Here is a 23,710-nt window from a genome sequence, read left to right on the forward strand (position 1 = left end):
TATATAAAGACCCACTTGTCCCTCACTGTCCTATTGCTCAGTGTTTTGTCAGCGTCCACATACGGAGGATATTTTGTAGTCTCCGTAACATCACATCTTTACATAGTCTATATAGGACAAATTGTGTTTCGCTAAACCTGCAAACGCACAGGTTCTTATTAATGTATTTAATAAGCATTCTATATAAGACCTATTTTAACGTCATTACTTCCTGTTTTAAAAGAATGAAATTTTCTGTACGCATGACTGTACTTAAAACCCAGAAAAACAAGCCGCACCCGCTTTTTTGTTAATATGCGTGAGGAGCTTTTCTTTTTTCCCTTTAAGCTTTTAATTTTTTTAAAAGATTGACAAGCCCTCCAACCAATCAGTTTATTCTACAATCAAGAGGCGGGACTTCCGGTACAGTAGTGCAACTTATCCAACATGGCGCTTTCATCGTTCGCCAAAGTGTAGTGTCGAAATCGTTGTAAGTTCAGTTTTTCGGTCAATTTCATCCGAAAAGAGTACATTTGTTAGTTGAGTGTTTGTTAGTTGCAGCCATCTGTTTTCTTGAGATGAAAGGAAAAGAGCGATCGCCAGTAAAGAAACGCTTGCGGGCGCCGGATGACAGCAGAGACCGAGGTGGGAGCTTTCCGGGCAACAAGAAGACAGCAGCGCTGTCGGCCGGCAGCAACAACGAGACTTCCAGGAGAAGTTTGCATAACGAAAAGAGGGACATGAGGGATTCAGATGGATATAACTCCTCCAATCGCACCGGTAGCGGCTACGATTTTGTTACGGGAAACAAGCCGCACAGCAGCGCCGACGCTGCCGCGGAAGCATCTAGGTCCGCTTCACGCACCGACTCGCGGCCTCCGCCGAACCCAGGAAGTGAGTACAAAACTCTGAAAATAAGCGAACTTGGCACTGAGTTAAACGACGAGGAGATAGAAGACGGCTTGTTTCACGAGTTCAAGAAGTTTGGAGACGTGAGTGTGAAAATTGGTCGTGAAAACGAAGAGAGAGTGGCGTTTGTGAACTTCAGGAGGCCTGAAGACGCGCGGGCGGCGAAACACGCACGCGGCAAGCTGGTGCTGTACGACCGACCCCTGAAAATAGAGACCGTCTACGTAATCAAACGGAGAAGCCACTCGCCTGTTTTAAAAGACGTTTTCCCGCCGGGACATCGACACCTCCACTCTCAGAGACCCCTGTCTCCCACAAGTCTGGGCTACAGAGACCACAGGCTACAGCAGTTGGCTCTGGGCCCTCTCCCCCCTCCTCCCCCACCACCACATCTCAGAGAACTGGAAAGAGACAGAGATTTTTCAGTATATAAAGCCAGGAATAGACCTCCTTTTATCCCTGAATGTACTGTTTTCCGCGATGAGGAGGTACTGGGCCCAGAGGACGACCAGAGAGCCAACAGGACTTTATTTCTGGGCAACTTGGATGTCAGTGTGACACAGAATGACCTGAGGAGGGTGTTTGACCGGTTTGGGGTGATCACTGAGGTGGACATAAAGCAAGCTGTGAGAGGACAGAGCAACACATATGGATTCATCAAGTTTGAGAATCTTGACATGGCTCATCGTGCCAAATTAGCCATGTCAGGGAAAATGGTGGGACATAGCCCGATTAAAATAGGATACGGTAAACCAACCCCCACAACCAGGCTGTGGGTGGGTGGTCTTGGACCCTGGGTTCCGCTTGCTGCATTGGCCAAAGAGTTTGACCGCTTTGGTACCATCAGGACTATAGACTACAGGAAAGGTGATGTGTGGGCTTACATTCAGTACGAAAGCCTGGATGCTGCTCAGGCTGCATGTACTCACATGAGAGGTTTCCCACTTGGTGGTCCTGATAGGAGACTCAGAGTGGACTTTGCAGACACAGAACATCGCTACCACCAGCAGCAGTACATGCAGCTCCCTCTCCCTTTGCCGCACTACGACTTAGTCCCTGAGCCCTTTTCTCACCGCCTTTCGGAGTCGATGAGAGTGAGAGAACGATCCCCTCCACTTCCTGCTCGCTTCAGGGAAAGAGATCTCTACTCTCCTGCTGAGTGGTCTGGCCTGAACGTCCACGACAGAATCCGAGGACCAGGATTCGATCCCATAGAGCACCTGGAAAGGCGTTTCCAAGAGAGCTGGTCAATCGAGCGTGAGCTGCAGAGCAGAAATCTGGGCCGCAAAAGGAGACATTTAGAAGACGGCTGGCGGCCAGAGCGTTCACCTGACAACAGTGACTATGGTGTGCGGCGTCAGGGAAGCTCATTAGAGCGCAGCCCTGGTGGGAGCAGCCGTGATGGGGGACGCTACAGTGATCCTGAACGTCTGCCTCGCTCAGGGAGAACATCTCCAGTCAGAGAGCGACAGAACAGCCATGACACTGGGCTTGTAGAAAAAAAAAGAAGAACACGTAGCCCCTCTGAGCCTGGCTCCAGCTCTGAGAAAGACCGCAGACACAAAGTTGGGGACTCATCTAAAAGCCCAGTGAGAAAGGAGCCCCGCTCAGAACATCCTTCGCCAAGCTCCTCACCGTCCAAGCCTGGCCTGCAGTCTAACTCCAGCACTGACGGACAGAAGCTGAGTCAGGCCTGGCAGGGAGTCCTCCTGCTGAAGAACAGCAGCTTTCCAACCTCCCTTCACCTGCTGGAAGGAGACATGAAAGTGGCTTCGAGTCTGCTGGTGAAGGGCTCCACAAAGGGGAAGGTGTCCCAGCTAAAGATCAGCCAGCGCCTACGTCTGGACCAGCCAAAGCTGGAGGAAGTCTCTCGACGCATCAAAGCCGCCGGTTCCAGCGGATACACCATCCTCCTGGCTGTGCCCGGGAAATCGGAGGACAGCGGAGGCCAGGATGCCAACAGCTCCACAGAGAGGCCGCTCAAAAACCTGGTGTCCTACCTGAAGCAGAAGGAGGCGGCTGGTATCATCAGCCTCCCAGTGGGGGGCAGTCGTGATAAGGAGCACGGAGGAGTTCTGCATGCTTTTCCTCCATGCAAGTTCTCCCAGCAGTTTTTGGATGCCTCTGCCAAAACCTTTGCCAAATCTGAAGACGACTACTTGGTGATGGTCATTATCAGAGGAGCATCATAAAAAAAAAGAAAAAAAAAAAGTGCTAATTGCACATGTCTATTTTCACTCTTATTAACTGTTAAAATGTGTGAGATGTAAAAGGAAGAAGTAAAAGGAAGAAGTAATAAGAAAGTGGGGCAGCAGGGTTCTTATTTTGAGTTCCCTAATTTGTAGGATGTCTTTTATTTCATGCTGTTTAAAGTTTATAAAAGGAAACACACAATGAATCATCAACACAGGTGGCATGTTGCCTTCTGCTGTTTAGTTACCAGATGAGTACATGCCAGCTGAGCGGTACTCTTCTGAAAGTCAGTCAGAGCAAGTTACATTTCTGTAAATCACTTATATCTGTTGCCTTATGCCATAAAAAAAAAGCAAAAAAAACAACACATTTCCTTTTATATCCTTTCATATGTCACATCTGTCACATACCTATGTAACAAAGACTTTAGGGCATTGGTTTAATTGATCAGTATCACTAACTTTTTAGTACATAATCCACATTTGTGTAGTCCGGTAACAAATTATATCAAACACACCAACGTTAATTTTCTCTTAAATAAGGAAAGATGTCTGTTTGCCCAAAAGCTTTATCCATTGTTCAGTAAGAGATTTATTCCAGATGTGCATATTTGTTGTTGACTGAGTTAAATTTTTTTGAATAATTCTCAGTTAAGATACTTAGTGCGACAGCTATTTAGTTTTAGCAATCTTGCGCCAGTCCTGCTCAGAGATGTGAAATATGTAAAAAAAAAAGAAAACACACAAAACAAACAGTGCAATGATATACATTTCCTTGGTGTCTGACCTGAAACAGATGTGAGAAGTTAAAGAACAGGAAGCGTTAAAAGAATATTTGCCATTATGTTCCTTCCGGGGTCATGTCTTCAGGTTTTGCTTTATTACAAAGTTACATCAACCCATTTTTTCCTTGTTTTTTTTCTCAAAGCACTGGTTCCAACAGCGCCAATATCTCTTAGTATAGTATAAAAAAGCAACCTCTTTATTACATTGCAAGACTGATGCTGCTTTATTCATTGTCTAAACATATTTTTTTAAATTGATTATGGGTTCTCAAAACAGCTAAAGATAGTGATATTTCCAAGGTTTATTCCAATTTTTTTTATTCAGTTTTCCAAAACTCAAAGGAATTGTTTTTCTGTATGACTTGAATCATTAATGTTTGCGTTTTTTCCTTTAAAAAATTAGCATTAGTTGCTCAGTGCTTGACAGATGTATTGTAGTCTGCAAAAGTAGAATATTTCTGGGCTGTTGACTTCATCCCTTACCTTAGAATATTTTTGTTTGCATCTTACTCAGTTTTGTTTAATCTAAGGCTTTGGTTCTGTTTAAATTCATTATAATTATAACCCCAGCAAAGCTTGTACTGTTGGAACAAGAAGAAAAAAAATTTCAAATATATATATTAGGATCTATATGTATATTATGCACATCTTTGACCTGATCTGGAGTCAAGAAGTTGGAAGTATTGCTACACTATCTGTGGACTTGTGCTCCGTGGTGGCTTTGTATGCCATCTTCTGAAAGGACTTTTAATGATTGTTTTTCATGTTTTGCTTTGAGTACTGTGTTTCAAATGGAAAAAAAAAAGAAATGTGCTGTATGCTCGGGATATCTGGAAAGAGAAGTGGAGAACATCAATGCTCATGGGCCTAAGAAGTAAATCTAACTGTCAGAAAAACACGCAAAGTGCGGCATGCACTTGATAGATCTTGTCTTAATAAATTTGCTCTGTCGTGGGAAACACGAGTGCCTCGGAAGACAACGTTTGTGACCTGTTCTGTTCTTGGATATGTTTATCAAACTGGAGAGGCTTTCACTTTGACAGCAGGAGCCTTTTCGGCAGGAAGGAGAGGAAGTGTGTGAATCGGGGGAAGCCTCTCTGTTTTGTGTTTTCATGTTTTGCAACATTTGTTGAATGACCTTTTTCTGAAGAGCTTTTCATGTGACCTTCATTCTAATTGAAAATTGGCCACCATAGAGTACTTTTTCAGCAATTCTAGTCACTCACCCTCAGATATGTGGCTTATACCACCGCCACCTCTGCCTCTGTGGAGGTGTGTCTGAAAAGCAACCATCAGGCAGCGCCGATGTGGAAGCAGACGGCTCTGGTCGTCTTTTCATCTGTTGCCAGCTGCACTCTGGGGCAGAGATTTGTTCAGCGTCTGCAGCAAGTCGAGACGGAACAGATTGCCTGTGCATAGTTGCATTTTGTTCTGTCGTTGGGAGTTCTGAAGAGGAAGATCCCTGTGATAGGGCCAGACTTCACATCTCAGCCTGTTTCCGGAGCAAAAGGTTGAGGTGGTGACGGCACCTGCTTTACTTGCCAGAAATTGGAAAGGAAGCGCTTCAGAAGAGAAAAGCCTGTAGAGTCTGGTCATTAGTTGATTTGTTGATCTGATTTTATGCACTTTATACAAGATTCTTTGCCAAACTGCACATGAAAACAAAGCCATGAGTGAAACCACTGCAGGATCGATCGTCTTCAAGACAGTCTACTTCTGTGCTGCTTCTGGGTAGCTGTCCAAGCAGGAAGACTTCGTGCAGGTGTCTGCTTGGTGCTGCAGCTCTCTCTCCATTATGTCTGCGAGATGCAACAGCTTCGGGTCCCTCTCCAGCTGTTTGGGCTTCTGTTTCTCAGGTAATGTATTCAGATGACAACACAACTGGGTGCGTATTACCATGTTGAAGACCATTTCAGACTTAATGTGCCTTGTTTAGAAGCTGCTTAGTTGATAACGAGAAAAAAGACCAACAAGGGAGAAAAACCATGGCTGTGTAGTTATTGCCAAACGTAATGTTTGTACAAAAGTAATTTCATTTGTCATCAGTGTGGATAATTTTAGGACAACTTTAAATTAATTAAGCTGCCCTGTTGGGCTTGTCAGGGCTTTTAAGGTCGGGCAAATGGTTAATTTACATTTCAATTACAAGAACTGCAAAGAGCTTCAAAAGTAGGTTGTAGAAATGTTGCAAAAATAGAATGATCCTCATTAAAGCCTGCTTAAAATTGCAAAAGAAAAATTACCTTTTTTTTTTGTACAGTAGCTGCTTAGATTTATACTTTAAGACGTTAAAATTTATTTATGATGACTTTAAAGTTAAGTTATTTCAAATCCAAATTTTTAAAAAAATCAAAATTAGTTTTTTTTTTTTTTTTATTCCTCTTTTCTTTAGATTCCTTGGCACACAATCAGCTTAATTGCAATGAAGAAATGTATAGTCTTACACCACAAAGAAGCCATCGCAAACAAATATGTAAACTGCAGGAGAAGTCATGAAGTAGAAGCGTGAAGTAGATTAATTATTTGGTAGTCAGAAAAATAAGCTCTTTAAATGTCAGAAACTGTACATGGCAAATGCAACTGGTTTTATCCACTGGTTAAAGGTGAATGAAATGCAGCTGTGTGTGATGTTTAACAGATCTGATGATTAGCTGCCTAGTTAGAAAGGTGACTTTTAGAGGCACAGCAGACTTGATATCTGCTTGAGTTGCTGAGTCATTTCTTCTGCAAGCACTGAAAGATTGCATATCAATAAGGCAGGCATTGTTTACCAAACATGGGAAAAAAGTGCACGGGCGAGCAGCTGCTACATACAGCACAGCTGCCAAAAAGGGTTCTAGTTTAATTCTATGTAACCAAGTGTGCGGCCCGGGTAGTTTAGTCTAAACTGACATTTGCAGATGAGCAGTTTGAAAGTATGAAAGTTAATCGCAGAGTGAACAACAGCAGAGGCAGTTCCACAGGCAGATAAATAAGATCATGTGGGAGAATGAAAGCGTCAACATGCTGTGCTGTCAGCAGTGGCATCTAGAGGGATGTCAGCTTTGTGTTATAATATTGCACTTCGTCAACACAAGGCTCCAATTTTGACAAAAGGAGGCGTAGTGATGACTTGAAACAGAAAGGTTGACTGGATTTATTTCAGCTGGTTCTTATATGTACAGCCCAGCTCCAACTGGGCTGAATAAACCCATAGATCTTTATTTTTTTACTTCTCTTCCAGAAAACAAAGTTCTACGCTTGTCGGCAGTGATGACAGTGGTTCAAGTGTTCGCCCAGTGACCATTAGGTTGGAGGTTTGAATCCCCCTGCCCAGTCATCTGCCATGATGTCCTCAGAAAGGAAACCTCACCGTTTTGCCTCCAGTGCCAGCGTTTCTGAATGTTTGTGGGTGATCGAAGAGGCCGTTGTAGGGAGTTGGCTGTTTTTGGCACATGTTGCTTCCAATCATCAAGTATGAACGAGGAGTAAACCAATGGAAGCACACTGAGTGCCATCAGCAGCACAATATATATCTCATCCATTATTATTGCTTGTTGAAAGTGTTCAGAAGCTGGTCATGATTGAAATGTTGAGTTTTTCAGGTCATCCCTGTACATGGAGGTGAGGAAGGGAAAGAAGATTCCACCCACTGTGATCACAGTTTACCGCTGAATGGCCTTCATGGCGCTTTGCTGAACAGAAGAAGAAATCACCCTGCAGAGTCTTTGGATCGCCAGCCATGGAAATGTTGGTGAGTGCAATTTGAAGTGATTTAAAACTTGCATGTTTTATGTTTACACTCACACCATTGCAGGCACCTTTTATTAAATAATGTAAAATATATCTGATTTATACTTAAATAAAAGCGACTTTCCTAAAAATATTAACTGAGATTGTGTTTTTTCCAATGAAAGTGATTAAGTTTTATTGTAAATGGCAGGTTTTGTGGATATCTGAAAACAATAGAGGAATAGTTATTAGAAGGTGATTGTTGTTTTGACAGAGGGGACGTCCTGTAGTGAGCGTCACCTCTTCCCACATCTCTGTCCAGCACACATACAGGGGCAATAACTTACAAATGGAGCACAGTTTGGTCATTTTGGTAACAAATGAAGCTGACGGCTTGCTAAAGCTCAAGATCAAAATTTCACGCTTAGTTTTAAGTCATATTCTGGTTAGTCTTGCTTCCTTTCAGTTTAGTACAGGTTTCCTCCATTATCCATTGTGTTGTTTACATCCTCTGTTAGACTGGGTTCTGTTCCCTAATTACCACTTTTGCTCCTCTTTTGTCATTAGCTCCCTCATTAGAAGCACATGGTTTCCTCTGTTCATCGCCAGTGTCCTGTATGTCCTTTCCCTCTTTATCGTTTAATCCAAGCTTTTCTTTGTCAGTTGTTTTAAAATCTGGTGTTAGTTTCATTTAGTTTCGGTTCCAGTTCTTGTTGATCTTGTCGTTGCAGCTGATTTTAATTAAATAAATCTTAGTTCTTTCAAATGGCTGCTTTTGTTTGGATAGTCAACCCCTCCACTGTGGTGCATGACAAAGCAGTTTCTTATGAAGGATACTCCACCCAGGAATATGAGCTGCAAAATGAAGTCTATTACTCATACTGTACTCGTTTATTAGTTCAGAGGAACCACTCTTTTCTATATATACACATTGCATATCTGCAAAATCAGTAGAATCTGCAACTTCCCCTACAGTATCTTTTAGTTTAATTTTAGCTGAACGAATCAAATAAAGGAAAAGCATCTCTAACATAGACTGTTTCGGTCTGATTATTTATGTAAAAAATCTGTAAAACTCATAAAACAACAAAGATGATTAACTTTATCCACCTTCACTTTGATTTATTGGTCTTTAAAGTCACTGAACATCACATATTTAAATTCAACGCATAATTATATCTGCAGCTTTGTTTGCTCATCTGCAGACTGCATACTGGCATGAAACATGCCGGTAAATATACAACATTTTGATTGACAATTCAAACTCAGTAACAGTATGTTAAAGATATCATAGACTTAATAAACAGCAGCAGTAATGGGCCTCGTTGCCCCTTCTTTTAAAAAATTAACAAATTTGGCTGGCTGGGAGTGAATTGTGTTTTTTTTCCTTATTTTCCTCACAGGTTGCTCTTAATTTACATGAACACAAATCTGCTGCCAAGTGCATTTTACATAATACATGCCTTAAAGCGCTAATAAGAGTCATTAATGTTGTGTTAATCAGACGTAATTTGGACGAGGTGTTTTATAGCCATCAGCAGGAGCACTGGGGACCTTTCCAGTTCACCATATTGGAAGGTGGTACCAGGTTCTGTACAGCAACAGCTGCACAATCATGATATAATTAGTGCTGATTTAACCAACCTGCTGCTTTCAGTGACATTTTTGTCTCAACTCTGCTCAATTTGGATGCTGGATGGGGTTCACTCTTGGCCACAAGATCCAGGGATTGAAGATGAAAAGTCCAAGCCGAATATTTTCTAAGCTGAATATTAATTCCAAACGTCTCCGTCTGACATGCATCAGTATTCTGAAGGCCACTAGATGGCAGAGGACTCAACAAGCTGCACTCCCAGTCACTTCATCATACATGTGATTCTTCTGGGAGGGGCCTCCGGAGAGGATGAGTCATCTCACTCAGAATTCAGTCCTTGAAACTCAGTCCTTCATTGTCAACAGCCACTGGCTCACACTTCATCTGTATCTGTAATGTGTGGTGATCTCAGATTTTCTTCAGACAGCTGCATTTGTACTAAATATAACCTGTAATTTAATATCCTAAAGGGGTGCATTGTTTAGCTCCTGCCCATGTAAACACAACCAATATTTTCCTCAGGCTTCCTATGAACATGTATAATCTCACTTTATCCTTTTATAATTGTGAAATATGTCAAATACAATGCTGCATTCTTGTGCTGAATTTTTCAGTGATTAAATCTAAACCCACACTGTTTTGCATGTACTCTGAGTAAACATGGTAACATGAGAAAGGAGTTACTGAGACAGGGAGTGTGGACCTCCTTGCAGACCTATTCAATCATTCATCCTGCATGGGGGGGTTGCAGAACAACAGGTGAGGTTTCATGCCATCACAAATACACTTACGGTACACAAATATGTCGGTCCTTCACAGGTGTGTTGCAATATGCGATTAAAACAAAGTATTTAATGTATTTAATGATTTTATTTATTTTACAGTGAATTCACAACATAGACTTCTCAGTGTTTACATGCTGACAGCTGAATGTAACATGAAATATAAGGTCATAAAATTTTATTCTAGGCAAAAGAGAGAGATGAGGCAAAGAGTATTCAACAATCCAAATAAGGGTGTGAATCCAACAACACTGTGTTATCGCCAGAAATATTTCTTATGCAGCTGGAGACCAATCATCCCTAAGTGTACCTTCTAGTAATTTGTAGTCTCCTATTTCTTATTTGTGTGAACAAGTCAGCATCAACAAACTAAAGCCAGCTGACCAGTGGACACAACCAGGTCATGCCTTCATAGCTTAGTCATGTATTTAATTATCTGTCTTACAAAATTAGACTGACTTTTTCTCTTTCCTACTTGGTAAATATGAAGATACAGAGGTGCAAGTGACATAGAATATAACCAATTCAGTCTATATATTATTTTCCTTTGACATGTTGACCTGAAGCCCAGTCTTCTTCTCTCCTTTCCCAGGTATTTCTTATCATTTATCCTCTATTTATTAAAGGTGTGAAAGAGTGTCAACTATTAGTCCGTTGACTGTCTACTGCATGGACATTTGAAGCAGATTCTGACATATGAATGGATAAAAAATCCACTGTTTCACACATGCATCATGTATTTTTATTTTTGTGACAGAAATAGGTTGCTTAAGGAAAAAGGTCAAATGTGCTTAAGTTGCTATTAACTCAGAATTCTCTCTTTTCCACAGAGAGACACAAAAATCTGTTTGATCAGACAGTGTGTCTTCATGAAAACGTCGTATTTGGCTTTTCACTAAGTTTCTCCAGGTCGGTCTGACCGAAAGCCTTTCTATCTCACTGTACTTTGGATTGATCCACTACAATATAAAACTAAACCGTTAAAGCAGCAGGTTTGTGCTAATCAAGCTATTTTGCTAACATGCTGGCTCAACTGCTGGCTTAGCATCAATGTTCTCAGTTTATTTCTGGGTCTCAGTGCATTCCACAGTGCATTCACGTCACGGGGTTATTCTCTTTATTTTTGTTTGTATTATCCAGCAGTATTATTCACACACAAGTACAGCAGGTGAGCTCAACATAATGACAATTTTTCTGTAAGGACTTCTGGAAAAACTAAATTTCATGACGTTTTATTTTCAACATGTACCATTGCCAGTCAGTATAACTTTATAAAGAAACAAAACGATATGATTAAGTACTAATGATATGAACACTGTTAAAGACAGACCTAGTTACACTTACTTATATATGTATATGTATATAGATAGATATTTTTTGCACGCACACACACATGAATATATTTTGACTTGCCATTGCTGTGCTTTGTTGATCACTTACATTTCTGTTGTTGTTACCTTGATTTATGGAGAATAACCTCAATATCATAAATATTTCTTCAAGATGTGAGTCACAATTATTTCTTAAACTTTCTTAATACTGATGTTTCATATTCTTGTTAACAGAATTATTTTTACATGTTGGCATGCAAAACAACATATCTGGTGACACAATTCAGCTTTAATGATATGAGCCTTTACTTTGTTGTAGATATTGGGATTTTCTTTCTAAATAAGGAAATTTGTAAAAACACAAAGAAAACAGAAACAAGAAAAAAAAACCCCGAAGCTTCTGTTGTTTACTTTTCCGCCACGTCAGTCAGCTGTAAGAGCGTGTTTGCTGGCTGCACTACCAGCTGCTATTTTTGTCAGTGTTTATGAGACTTCTGGCTAGCTTTATTAGATGATTTGGGATGGGCACCAATACCTGAAATCATTCAGTAAATGCTCTTGCTTTTAGTTGTTTTCCCCTGGACAATATTTCCTGCTGGCTTTATGAGCAAAACAGGATGCTATTATAAAGATAGATGTTAATTCTGAAACTAACACTGAAAATGTGATGCAAAAGGCACTGAAAAGATAAAAAAAAAAAAAACATTTTTACTTAAAACACATGTTTTCAAACAGACTGAATTTCTGCAGAATTTCAGTTTAGAATAAGGCTTGAAATATATAGATTATTAAAAAAAATGGGTGTTTGCAATGAAAAATTTAAGGCAATTTTTTACTACTACTGCTACTCATCCTCATTGTCATCTTTGCTCAAATTGCTAATGTGTAATGATTGAAAATGTTCCCTTATTTACATCAGAATTTCACATAAATTAGTCTAGGTACAATCTATAGTTGCATTACAGATAAATAATACCTAACACCTGTTTGAATTTTGTCATGATAGTAATAATAATAAAAAAAATACTCAGAAAAAGATAATTAACTTTACTATTAAATGTAAAAAGCACAATGGTGTCAATAATTGTTTACTGCAATAGGTGAAAAATTGACTCTAAAGTGGAAGTGAATCCCACATTGAGTCAAAGTATGTATAAAAAAAATCACTTCAAAAGGGCCAGTTAGTGCTAAAACACAATTATTACACACATATATGATATGAGTTAGTTTGATTAAATTGCATAATGAATAAACCTTGCAACAGCATGTGTTGTGAAGACCAACATCCAAACAGGAATGAAATAAAAAACACAAACTTCAACCAGCTTGTTGTTAAAGCTCTGCAAGCTTTGCATAAAATAAGTTTCTGTTTCAAGCAACAAGTGACTGTCCATCTTCTATAAAATGTCTCATCTCTGCAGCATCCCTACCAGACAAAAGCTGTATTTCATGCACTGCCTCACGATGGTAGTTGAAAGTATTAATGCTTCCAAAAGTAATTTGAGGAGTCTACACTGCAGAAGCAAACAATGTCTCAACTTTTTGTACAAAGTTATGTGGTTACATTTTGTTATTTTCCAAGACCGAGTTACTTTTGTGTCTTTACACATCTATTTATTTTAAATTCATGACCTTTTATGAACCTTCAGTCATTAAATAAAAAATAGCTTCAATATTGAGTCTATAAACTTTTCCCACAAGTTTAGAGAAAAGGACTTATTCATTCATTTATATTTTGGAGATACAGACCAATCACACGTATACATAGTTTAACAGTGCCACCAATTGTGACTAGTTTGGGAGATAATCATTTTAGTTTAAACATTGGGTCATCACTGCTTTACATGCAAGCACTGGTGATGAAGTTTATATCACCATTGGAGTATCAGAGCACACCGAGCTAACAGATTCTGCATCAGACCTCCTTCTCTCCTTGCTGTCCACCTGCATCTCCTCATCTTCCTCACCTATTGGATTCAACCTCCCATTAAGCTCCAGCTGATCCTTCTGCTCCAGCAGAGTTGAATGTCTGTAAGGGAAACCCTCACTTGTCCCTCTTTGTTGCCCTGTCTCCTCATGTGCCTGAGAGAGGCTTGCAGCTGAAGAGTGGAGACTCTCTCTCGGGTCATCTTTCTCCAAGTCCTCACCTGAGCACCTAGCGCAGCGACAAGGTGTGAGATACAGGTAGATGAGGACCATAACTATACTTACCAGACAGGCTATGAGGGTGGTGTAGGCTGTTTTTAGACTCTCAAGTCCACCACTCATGGTGGAGTTATAAACCACTACAGTTACGTACAATGTCTCATTGAAGGAATCGCTCGAAGCATGGCAGGTGTACACTCCTGAATCTTCTGCTTTTAAGGGTCCGATGTGGAGTTTGCTATCAGAAAGCATCACAGCTGTTTTGTTATCAGAAGACAGTGGTGTGTTTCCTGGCAGTGTCCATCTCTTCACCATGCCCTTCTGCTTAGTGTCACAGTCCAGTACCAGAGACTGCTCTAAATAGGCTTCTTCTTTCAGAACTTTGACCTCACTGCAGTTCAGATAGGCCTTGTCCAGATCCAGAATGGGCATGGTTTCTTTCCGCAGACCTGGTATCATACATGTGTGGTTGCTTGTGAAGTCAGTGGCAGAGCTGAGGTCCTTGAGGTGCCAACGTGCCACCAGCTCATAAAGCTCACAGCTGCAGGTCAGAGGGTTGCTGTGGAAGTATATTCCATTCTTGATCCAGGCAGGCAGAGCCTGAAGCTCGTGCAGAGGCAGGGCTTTAATCCTATTGACGGAAACATCCAGTAGCCTCAGCGTTTCCAGCCTGCTTCGCTCCTTCACTAGCTCCAAGGGAAAACGGGCGATCTGATTGTGACTCATGTAAAGCCTCTGCAAAGCAATGAGGCCCGAGAAAGCAGTGCGATCCATTTGATAGATGTTGTTCTTATAAAGCAGCAATACCTCAAGATGCTCCAGTGGCTCAAAGATGAACTCATCCAACTGCCGGAGGAGGTTAGAAGAAAGGTCGAGGTAACGAAGCTTTGTCACATGCACAAATGCTTCAGAGGAGAGGAAGGTGAGGTTATTGTTGCTGAGAAGTAGACTTTGCAGTCTGTTGAGCCTAATGGGTGTCCATTCAGCACGCAGCCGGGTGATGGAGTTGAAGCTAAGGTCCAGAACGGCTGTATATTCTGGAAGAGCTGTAGGAACATTGCTGAGATTTGCACTGGGACAGCTGATTATGTTGCCAGCACAGACACAAGTCTTCCGGCAGTCCAGGTGGGGTCCTATTAACTGTCCACAGACTCTCACGACTGACAACAACAAAGTTAGATGCAGAACAGTGATAAAGCTTCCTCTTAAAGCTGCCACGGTGACAATGCAGATTGAGGTCCCCATCATGTCTACTGCAGGATTCACTAGAGGGTCTAGCATTCACTGTGGAGTCATAAAGCTGCAAGAACAAAATATAATCAATCAGTCAGAGCCGTTTAAGAGAAAAAAAAATGATGTCAGCCCTTTATACAAGGTGATAATGCAGTGTGAAAAGTGCTAATGCAGCACCTTATACTCTGCAGACGTGGTGCATTAAAGACGAATCAACGAAAAAGTTGTGTTTGCAACATTTGTAATCAACAATGTATAAGTAATATATATGTAGAGAAACATCAAAGTTGCAGGATTAGTCCAGGCATTAAATAATTAGTATAAAAATCAAATATCCATATTTCACTCTGCCACCATCCCATCGTTAAAAATCTCCCCCACTGGATCCGAAATGTTTCTGTCCCACCGCCACTGCTTTACCTTCTAGCGGTGCCAGCCGGAGTCCTTACAGCCAAGTCTCAGAGACGATCCGCAACAGGACGGTCTCATCCTCTTCATCCCAGCAGGAGGGGCGACCAGCGATCACTTGTCCCACCTGTCAATCACCGGACAATGCAGGCAGAGCAGATTGAGATGAAACATCTCAAAATGACCGGAAAGAGCTCGTCTGCGGTCCTGAGTGGTGAGGAAATGCAAGCAGCTGTAAGCTGATCCTGGGGGCGTAAACAGCAGAGGAGGGGTGTGTCACATTTCCTCTCTGTGTCTGGCACTCAATCATTTACTGTTAAAAAAAAAAAAAAAAAAAAAAAAAAATCTAACATGCAGTGAAGAAAGTTGCAGGACACGTGCTCACATCTCTGTGTTGTACATTAAGCCTGCAGATGCACCATTAAGCTGTCAGCTGCAACATGTGATATTTAGTCTGAAACCAGCTGCAGGATGTGCAGTTCCACACCAGCTTCAGTGACAGAAGTGTTAAAAATCTGGCAAAGTGAATCAGGTCAGTTTCAATTACATGAACTGAAATGAAGATAATGAAATATGACTAATAAAAATGCCAAATAAGCACACATCTGGGATTTTTCCCTCTAATATTAAGACTTTAATTTAATTCAAGCATAGTTTAATCTTTCTTGCTGTTCAGCTCTATTATATTTGAAAAATTCAAGCCATTATCTAATTATCCAGCTGAAGGACGAGGCAAACACTGTGTGACCTGCAGCTGCAGCACTCTGTTGCACAAGACGTGATGTGCATGCACCAGTGGATGAGAGATCAATGGGGAGATGACGGCAGTATGTGGTTCATGAGCAGGGTTACATTTGGAATCAGTCAGACTCGTGTGAAATCAGTAAAATCAGAATGACAAAATGGCTGATTCATGTTTGTGCAGGTTGAGAGGGGACTAACTTTAAATAATTTATTGTATTTCAAACCATTTTTCACCCTGAGTGTCACAATACAAAAATGCCAAGAGTAAGGAAAGTGATCACAGACCTGAACTTTGAATGCCAGCTGGGTTTACAGAGTCAACATGCACCACATGATGTTGACTCCCAAGTCTTTGATTAAGAGTGACTGTGAGAAGAAATTAGGACAGAAAGGCTTCAGTGTGAGATCAAGTAACAGTGAGGTTTTAGTTACAGGACAGCCTTACAAAGTCCGGGGAATCCCACTGCACCTCAAGAATATCATGCTGAGGATTTTTTTTTTTTTTTGCCATAGCAGCTGATTTATTTTGGTTTTGCAGTGACAGCTTAGATATTTTTTCCCCTGGTATGTAATAGTTGGATTTCCCTTCTAAAAATATGGAGCTCTTACAGACTAAAAGTGAGTATTTAGATGGATTTTAAATTGTTCTATTTTAATGAGAAATTTCTCCTTATCATGAAATGACTTAACACACACACAACAGATTAACCTACAAAATTACCCCATCTTTTAAAAGTTCAAATTTTTTTGTTTGTTATCCTGTTCCAGTTTCCTACATTTATCCTACTAATACTGTCTAAGATAGAAATGTGGAATACTCCTCAAATAATAAAACATAATGCTCCACAACAACAGCTAAACAAATCAGTTTCACAATGAACCCACATTTTGCATTTAATGAAACTGCCACACATTTCCAAAGCACTACAAATACTATATTTCTACTCTATTTGTAACATGCTAATGTATTGCATTAGTTATCACATGTTCAAGAACACCCTTGGAGATAGTAAGGGCTTGATGGTATCATTACACACTATTCCTTCTGCCATGTCAATATCAGCAATACAGTCACGAGTCCCATCGTGTTTGACAGCTCTTGTTTTATTCTATTACTATCAGATGTTTTGGTTAAAGGTTAAGTATAAAAATATATGATTATGGTTAAATTAGCTTGACTGCAGGTTTGAGTCGTGATGCCTCGAAGTTTTCATATACAAAACGCCATGTGAAGTATATGCTACAATCTTACTGTCTGGGCACCATTTCTATGATATTACCACCTTTTAGACAAACATACCTGTTATGTTTTTGTTTTGTGTTGTGTTGTGTGTGTGTGTTTTGAGAGTGGACTATGTTGAATCTTAGTCTGTAGTCAAGTTTAGGCAGGCCAGTCTAGCACCTTTTACTTTGTGTGCAGTGTGATTTGACAATGTTTTGCTGAAATAAGCAAGGCATTGCCTGAAAAAGATGCAGTCTGGATGGCACTGCATGTTGAATAAATTAAATATGTTTGCTTAAGTACTTCAATACTTTCACTAATACTGTTTTTTAAACTATATGTTCATAAGTCAAATGGTTTCTCTCTTCTTAACCTTTCTAAGATGTGGATATGTATGCAACCCAAAAGGAATTTTAAATATTTGTCAGACACTGGAGTGGACTGGTGACCTGTCCAGGGTCTACATTGCCTCTTGTGTCACTGCTGGGATAGCCTCCATATTCCCCATGACTCTAAACTGGACTAAGTGGTATAAAAATAGATTAATGAACTTGTCAGACCACAGAAAAACCTGCAACTTCACCTCACAGCATTTTATGAGATGGAGGCTTCAAATGAATGCTGCATTTCTCAGTTTTCTTTATATTTCTGGTTTGTTTGGCTGAAAGAGAGCTTTGTCAGATAAATCTGCAAACTATGTTTACTGACAGTTAGATGTTGAACCAGGTATTTTTAAACAACAACAAAAAAATAGTAAAAGGAAAATCTCTTAGTATGAACAATTGATGCATTTGGTTTTTCTGATGTTACGTGTTATGATTATTTGGAACCATTTGTGGAACTTTAGTTGCCTAATAACAAAAATGTCCCTTAACTGAATGAATACATGTTTATCTTTATAAGCCATGCATTAAAAAAAGCATGTTGTTTTAATGGGGTTGTGCAGGAGAAATGCATCCGCAAGCTTCACCATTTATGTGATTTGGTTCACATATAATTAATCCTCATTTTCAGTGTACAGCTTAATGCTGACAACCATTATTGTCTAAAAACAATAAATCTGAGGGTCACGCTCTTTCCTTACAGTGGAAATGGATATGGTCGTTATTTTAAACACTTGTTACAGTAAATATAATCGGTTTAGCTAAATGTGCATTAACCAGCAAGAAACTTTTTATGGACAGTGTGAGTCAATCTTAATATTCCAAAAAGCTATGCAAGATTCTTAGAGCATCATGTTTATGGAATCTTTTCTGTAAGAAAAAACACCTTTTTCACATGTGTAATACCTAAACTCTACACAGAAAAATCATACAGCATATTTTATAGATGGTCCGGCTTGAGTAAAATCATGATAGTTAATTCTGCAGCTACTGACTTTTTGGCTCATCATCAGTCAAACTGTTTGTTGTTGTCTGGGAGTTGTGATTGTAGAGTAGCAGGTCTTCTAACTGCTTCTTCACAAGGCTGACTGAACATGATGCACATGAGTTTGCAACTATCACATAACCGGGTTGATTTGGACAACAGCCGGTGGTAATTTTCAGTTCCTATGTGAATTATAAATGAGGCGCAGCTCTGGGGGAATAACAAAGGTTAAAGTCTGCAGGGCTTCATCAGGCAAATGAGTTTACCTTCCTTGTCTGAAAAAGAAGGATTTGACAGAATTTAAGTATGTATATATATATATATATATATATATATATATATATATATATATATATATATATATATATATATATATATATATATATATATATATTAAAATAAACACTCTAATATGAACACTAATTATTGCTACTGTCCTTTTAATATCAAAGGGAAGGCTCAATTAATCCTGTTGTATCCATTTGTAATTTGTTATATATAAGATTTGTCTCAGTTACTTGTCATCTGACTCACAAACTAATTCCTAGTAATGTGATAAAACATTAAAATAATATTTGGTGTAGGTGTACTTGTCATGTGGCAGCGAGGAAGAAAGACCCAAATGCAAGATGATATAGACAAGAGTCAGAATGATGTAGCAACAAAACTCTTATTTCAAAACCAGAATACCTGCTAAGCACAGGAAGAAGAAAACTAGAAAGTGTAAACAAGAACGAGTATCTGACAAGGAGCAAATGAAAGAGATGTATATACAAAGAGAAAAATGGGAACAGGAAAAGAATACAGTCAAATACCGAACATGAACTTTAAAGAGAACTACTGGTCTGATTGGTGGAAAATTTTGTTTAAGATATTTTTATAAAGATGTCTTGAAGTTCTTGTGTTTTAATCCAGAACTATCGGGACCGAATGTTATTCATCAAATTCTTTATGAACTTTAACCCTAATAACTCCTCTAAGAGCTTAAATGGTGTTTTGTATAGTGCTGAAAAGCAGGAATTTGTTTGCTACTAACGCAGCTTGTGTCATTATGCGCGGGCTTGCATAATTCTGTGGCAATTTAGTCCACCATGGAACTGTGGAGTTCTTATTTATGAATAAAAGTCCTGCATTATAATATATAATTAAGTACAAGAAAGCAGTAAAAGGAAATAAATCATTGCCATGTTAGTACTATTACAAAATATGGTGATTTAACAGAAAGATTAAAGTGTTTTTATATCAAACTGCTATGATGCATTCATCTGAGGATTATATGACAAACACCAAAGAGCTGAATTTAAAAATATGTTAGTTATTTTATAAATCTGCCCAATAAAACTTGTTGTGGCAAACATATATTTAATATAATAAATGGTCTCCTCAAGTTAATTATATACTACAATATTGAATTTCCCTTTGGGGATTAATAAAGTATTTTTCATTTCATTTCATGTCATTAAAACAACAAAACAATAAAACAAAATTAATAGAAAGTCAATAAAACCAATTAAACCAATAATTAAAACCAAGCTACAACACACTATTCTATGCCAATAGCTTCTTAATTTATATCAGTTTGTGTGTTTTGTAAGATCATGGCAAATCAAAGCTGTCTCAAGATATAATTACTGTTTACTCTGTTAGACCAGCTGAAGTGGGCAGCGACTGTACCACATTGCACAAAATAATGGACACACTGCCACCATCTGGCATGAGCAGCATGTTCAAGTATCTTGTCCAAGAAGGAGGTTTATTGAGGTTTTTGGATCAAATATCATAGAAAAGCCAGGACTCAGGCTCTTTATTGCAAAGTGCCATAAATAAAACTCTTTATATCTGAATAATCATCCAATTAACATTCAATCTTAACATTAAAGGAAAATTAAACTAAAGTTGCAATATCACAAAGTTCTTAGTGAAGTAGAATTAATATTATCAATACAAAATTGTTTGCCACAAAACTAGTTATGTTAACAACACATGTCACAGTGCAGTAGGCACTTTACATAACTATAGTTACAAGTACATTACTGCAAGTAGCATAAAGTAATCAAAGAGAATTAGAAACACCAGAAAAGAAGAAGAATGAAAGCAAAAAATGTCCTTTTACAGCACAACAGCAAAGGTGTATGATTTCCAACACAACTCTTGTAGCTGTTAAAGGTGAACTTACCCAAATCAGTACTTCAGTGGAGTACTTGCTAATACCAAATACCTACATGAGTACTTATTAATCCCTAATACTAACTTTATGATACTAATACTAATAGTAGACTTATAAAAATGTGACAGCTGAGTGGTTTATCATGCGATACATCAAATGGGCCATCTTAAGTGGTTTTTGGTGGATCATGTTCACAGGTGAGACAAAGTAACTTTATGCCCAAAAGCAGTTTATCCTAACACAATAAGACAAAATTCGGATTTTTAAAATCATGCTGGACACCCAATGATAAATATTCTGACTGTAAGGCTTTAAAACTATCAGAAACTTAATAAATTAAGAGGATAAAGTGTTTTTGGTGAACTTAGTTCAGTGTTATGATAATGCACCTACATGACACTAATGAGCTTCTCTTGCTAAGACAATGCCAAATTCTGATTTTTAGGCATGAATGTTCTTGTTTATACAGTGATGCATCTAAATTGCATCTAAAAGTGATGCACTAAAAAGATGAATGCCTTATTTTCACAGATTAACCTCTTTGCATTTACGTTTGAATTTTGACAACCCTCGTTTTTACATTGGTACAGATTTTTGTACTATCAGATGATTTTTAATATTGAGCAGAGTACATGTGCTGTCGGACCAAAATGAAAAATCTGAGAAAAAAAGTCATTATAACATTATAATAGTCATCCCCTTTAAATTTCAGGCAAAAACACTGAAAACTTAGGAACTAATGAGACAAACAAATAAAAGGCAAAAAAAAAAAAAATCAAAACTGGCTTTGATTTTTTTTTAAACAAGTTTAGGAGTTCAGTGAACTTTACATGTTTTCTCAACATTGTTATCCAGAAACATGAATAATCTGTGTTCCAGTCCCAGTTTCCAGTTCCAGTGGAAATTTCACTGTTTCTTTTTTTCCTTAAGTAGCTTCAGATATTTAGATTAGGAAAATAAATCTTAACACATTTGACTGAAGGCTGTAATGGAAAAAAAAGTCTCCAAAGCAACATTTGTTTTTATCTCCTGTAACATCTTCAACACATTCCTACTTTTACAAGCTACCTGACAATGTGATGCTACAGATTCTTGTTGGCATTTGTGAAGAAATATCTCTGTGAGTTATGGTGCAGCTCAACACAACAGTCTCTCTCTGCTTTTGCTTTTATGTTATTAAACACAAAGCTGGTTAATGTTTGCCCTTGCCTCGGTACGCTCATACTGTAAGTGCATTTGAATTGGAGTTGATTGTTAGTGTAGGCAGCAGTAATTATGTTTTGGTAAATGTAATGGCATGACTTTATTTCTGAGTGCTTACTGTTGTTTGTGCATCCATATCTGTGGGTAGTTATTATTGGCAGTGGGGGCTCTCTGGGGTTATTGCAGCGTCCTTTGCTATTTCTGAGTGCAAATGTAAAGTCTATTTTCAAGGTTGCCATGGAAACCATTGTATTTGTGGTGGCAGTGATTGGTGCTGCCGGCCGAGCAAGCCTGTGCTATTTTTGTCGTGAGTCAACACCTGATTCGTGCACTCTCACGCTCACACACACATACACACATATGCACAAGTGTATAAGCATGAACACAGATGAAGACATACAGTTATACAGAATGTGCAAAGCTACACTGCATATCTGCAGTTTTGTTTCACTCATATATAGTGTGTTAGTGAAGTATTTCATATTACATGTTGCACAAGTTCCCATCATTTGACAGCATTACAATACATCTTACATCTTCACCATGACAACAGTAGTAAGTGCTGTCTTCTAAAGCTCCCCAATCCAAAAGCATCATTTTCTTTTTTTTTATGCACTTTCATTTTTTATGTAAAAGCTGGAAGAGGAACATTTTGTCACAATCCTGTGTGTAAAGTAATAAATCATTAATAGATTGATGGCAATTGTGACAATACAGCCCTGTATTGAACAATAATTTGAAAAATAATTTGTGATAAAAGGTTAAAACCAAATGCTGTTATTTTATTTCTACCTTAATTAAAAAGTAATTATATTTATGAAATCAGTAATTTATGGACAAATCCTTCTAGTTAGCAAATTCTCAAACTTAGAATGGTGAAAAAATTTTTTTTTCCACAATTCTTATTGAAAACTTTTATTACATCTATAAATAACACATAATACAAAAATAAATAATAAAGCAATGAAAGTGTCTTTTATCAAATACAAAAACAGTAAAACCACTTGCTATACTGGCATTTTTCTCATTGAAAACAAACTGGTTATTATTTCAGAAGGCCTCAGTTCCTGCAGTGACTTAACCATGGATATTATTTTCCAAATTAGTCTCATAGAAAATCAGTCAATTAATGCATGGAATGGGCTGCAAATTAAAACCTGCTTTTTACTGGTGAAAGAAATGCAAGATGTGATTTCCATGAAATGCAAATATAACATGTATTATCATGGGGAACCTTGCAAATGCAAATGAAAACCACCCAGGACTCAGCAAGCTTCATTCCCACTCCTTCAGTAGAGTAGTCTTCTCCATAATAACCCAGATGTCATTGTCCTCCCCAGACAGAGCAATGAGATGAACTGTATGTGAAAAAGATCACCGTGGCAACACGAGTTCCAGTTTGAGAGACTGAGATGGTGGAAACTGAGACCTTCCCTAATCAATGCTATACTGCCTCAGTAAAGATTGCACTGGAAGGCACTTTATATCCATAAAATAACTACATGGATTATTATTGACTGACAGGATAAGACAAACTATGATCACACAGTATTACATATGAGAAAAATACTGTTCACAGGCAGGAACATCTGCGGTCCACAACAACTCACATGGAGGCCACCGGTTCAAATCTATGGTAATAATACTCACACCAGAAAATAAGTTGTTTAAATTGATAAAAACTAGAAATATTACAATGAGTGGCACCAGAGGAAAATGAGATTGGTATTATGCCTCAAAAGTCACCTGCTGAGATGTACATTTCAAACTCAGCTTGCCAAACTCAGACCTATTATTCAGTGCTTTAACGTGCATTCTACAAGTATTTCTTGTACCGAGGAATCAGAAAAAAATATATAAACTCTCTTTCCAACTGTAATACAAGATATTCTTAGTTCGGAGTGATCAGTTTCAGATTTAATTTAGTGATAATGATT

The 23,710-nt window shown here is 38.7% G+C and overlaps 2 protein-coding genes across 2 annotated transcripts; one reads left to right on the top strand and one right to left on the bottom strand.

The window, feature by feature from the left end:
• The first annotated feature begins 420 nt into the window (after positions 1–420).
• LOC306756911 (RNA-binding protein 15-like) lies at positions 421–7,660 on the top strand. The gene is made up of 2 exons (XM_079241844.1): positions 421–5,721; positions 7,089–7,660. Exon 1 carries the CDS (start codon positions 558–560, stop codon positions 3,078–3,080), a length of 2,523 nt encoding a protein of 840 aa, XP_079097970.1. The 5' UTR covers positions 421–557; the 3' UTR covers positions 3,081–5,721; positions 7,089–7,660.
• Positions 7,661–10,077: 2,417 nt separating this feature from the next.
• LOC306757599 (amphoterin-induced protein 1-like) lies at positions 10,078–15,185 on the bottom strand. Its single transcript, XM_079242705.1, has 2 exons — positions 15,082–15,185; positions 10,078–14,728 (listed from the first exon to the last, which is right to left on the bottom strand). The coding sequence occupies exon 2, from the start codon at positions 14,707–14,709 to the stop codon at positions 13,150–13,152; it is 1,560 nt and encodes a 519-aa protein (XP_079098831.1). The 5' UTR covers positions 14,710–14,728; positions 15,082–15,185; the 3' UTR covers positions 10,078–13,149.
• Positions 15,186–23,710: the final 8,525 nt, after the last annotated feature.

The sequence above is a fragment of the Telmatherina bonti genome (assembly GCF_933228915.1).
Source record: "Telmatherina bonti genome assembly, chromosome: 6".
Taxonomy (NCBI): domain Eukaryota; kingdom Metazoa; phylum Chordata; class Actinopteri; order Atheriniformes; family Telmatherinidae; genus Telmatherina; species Telmatherina bonti.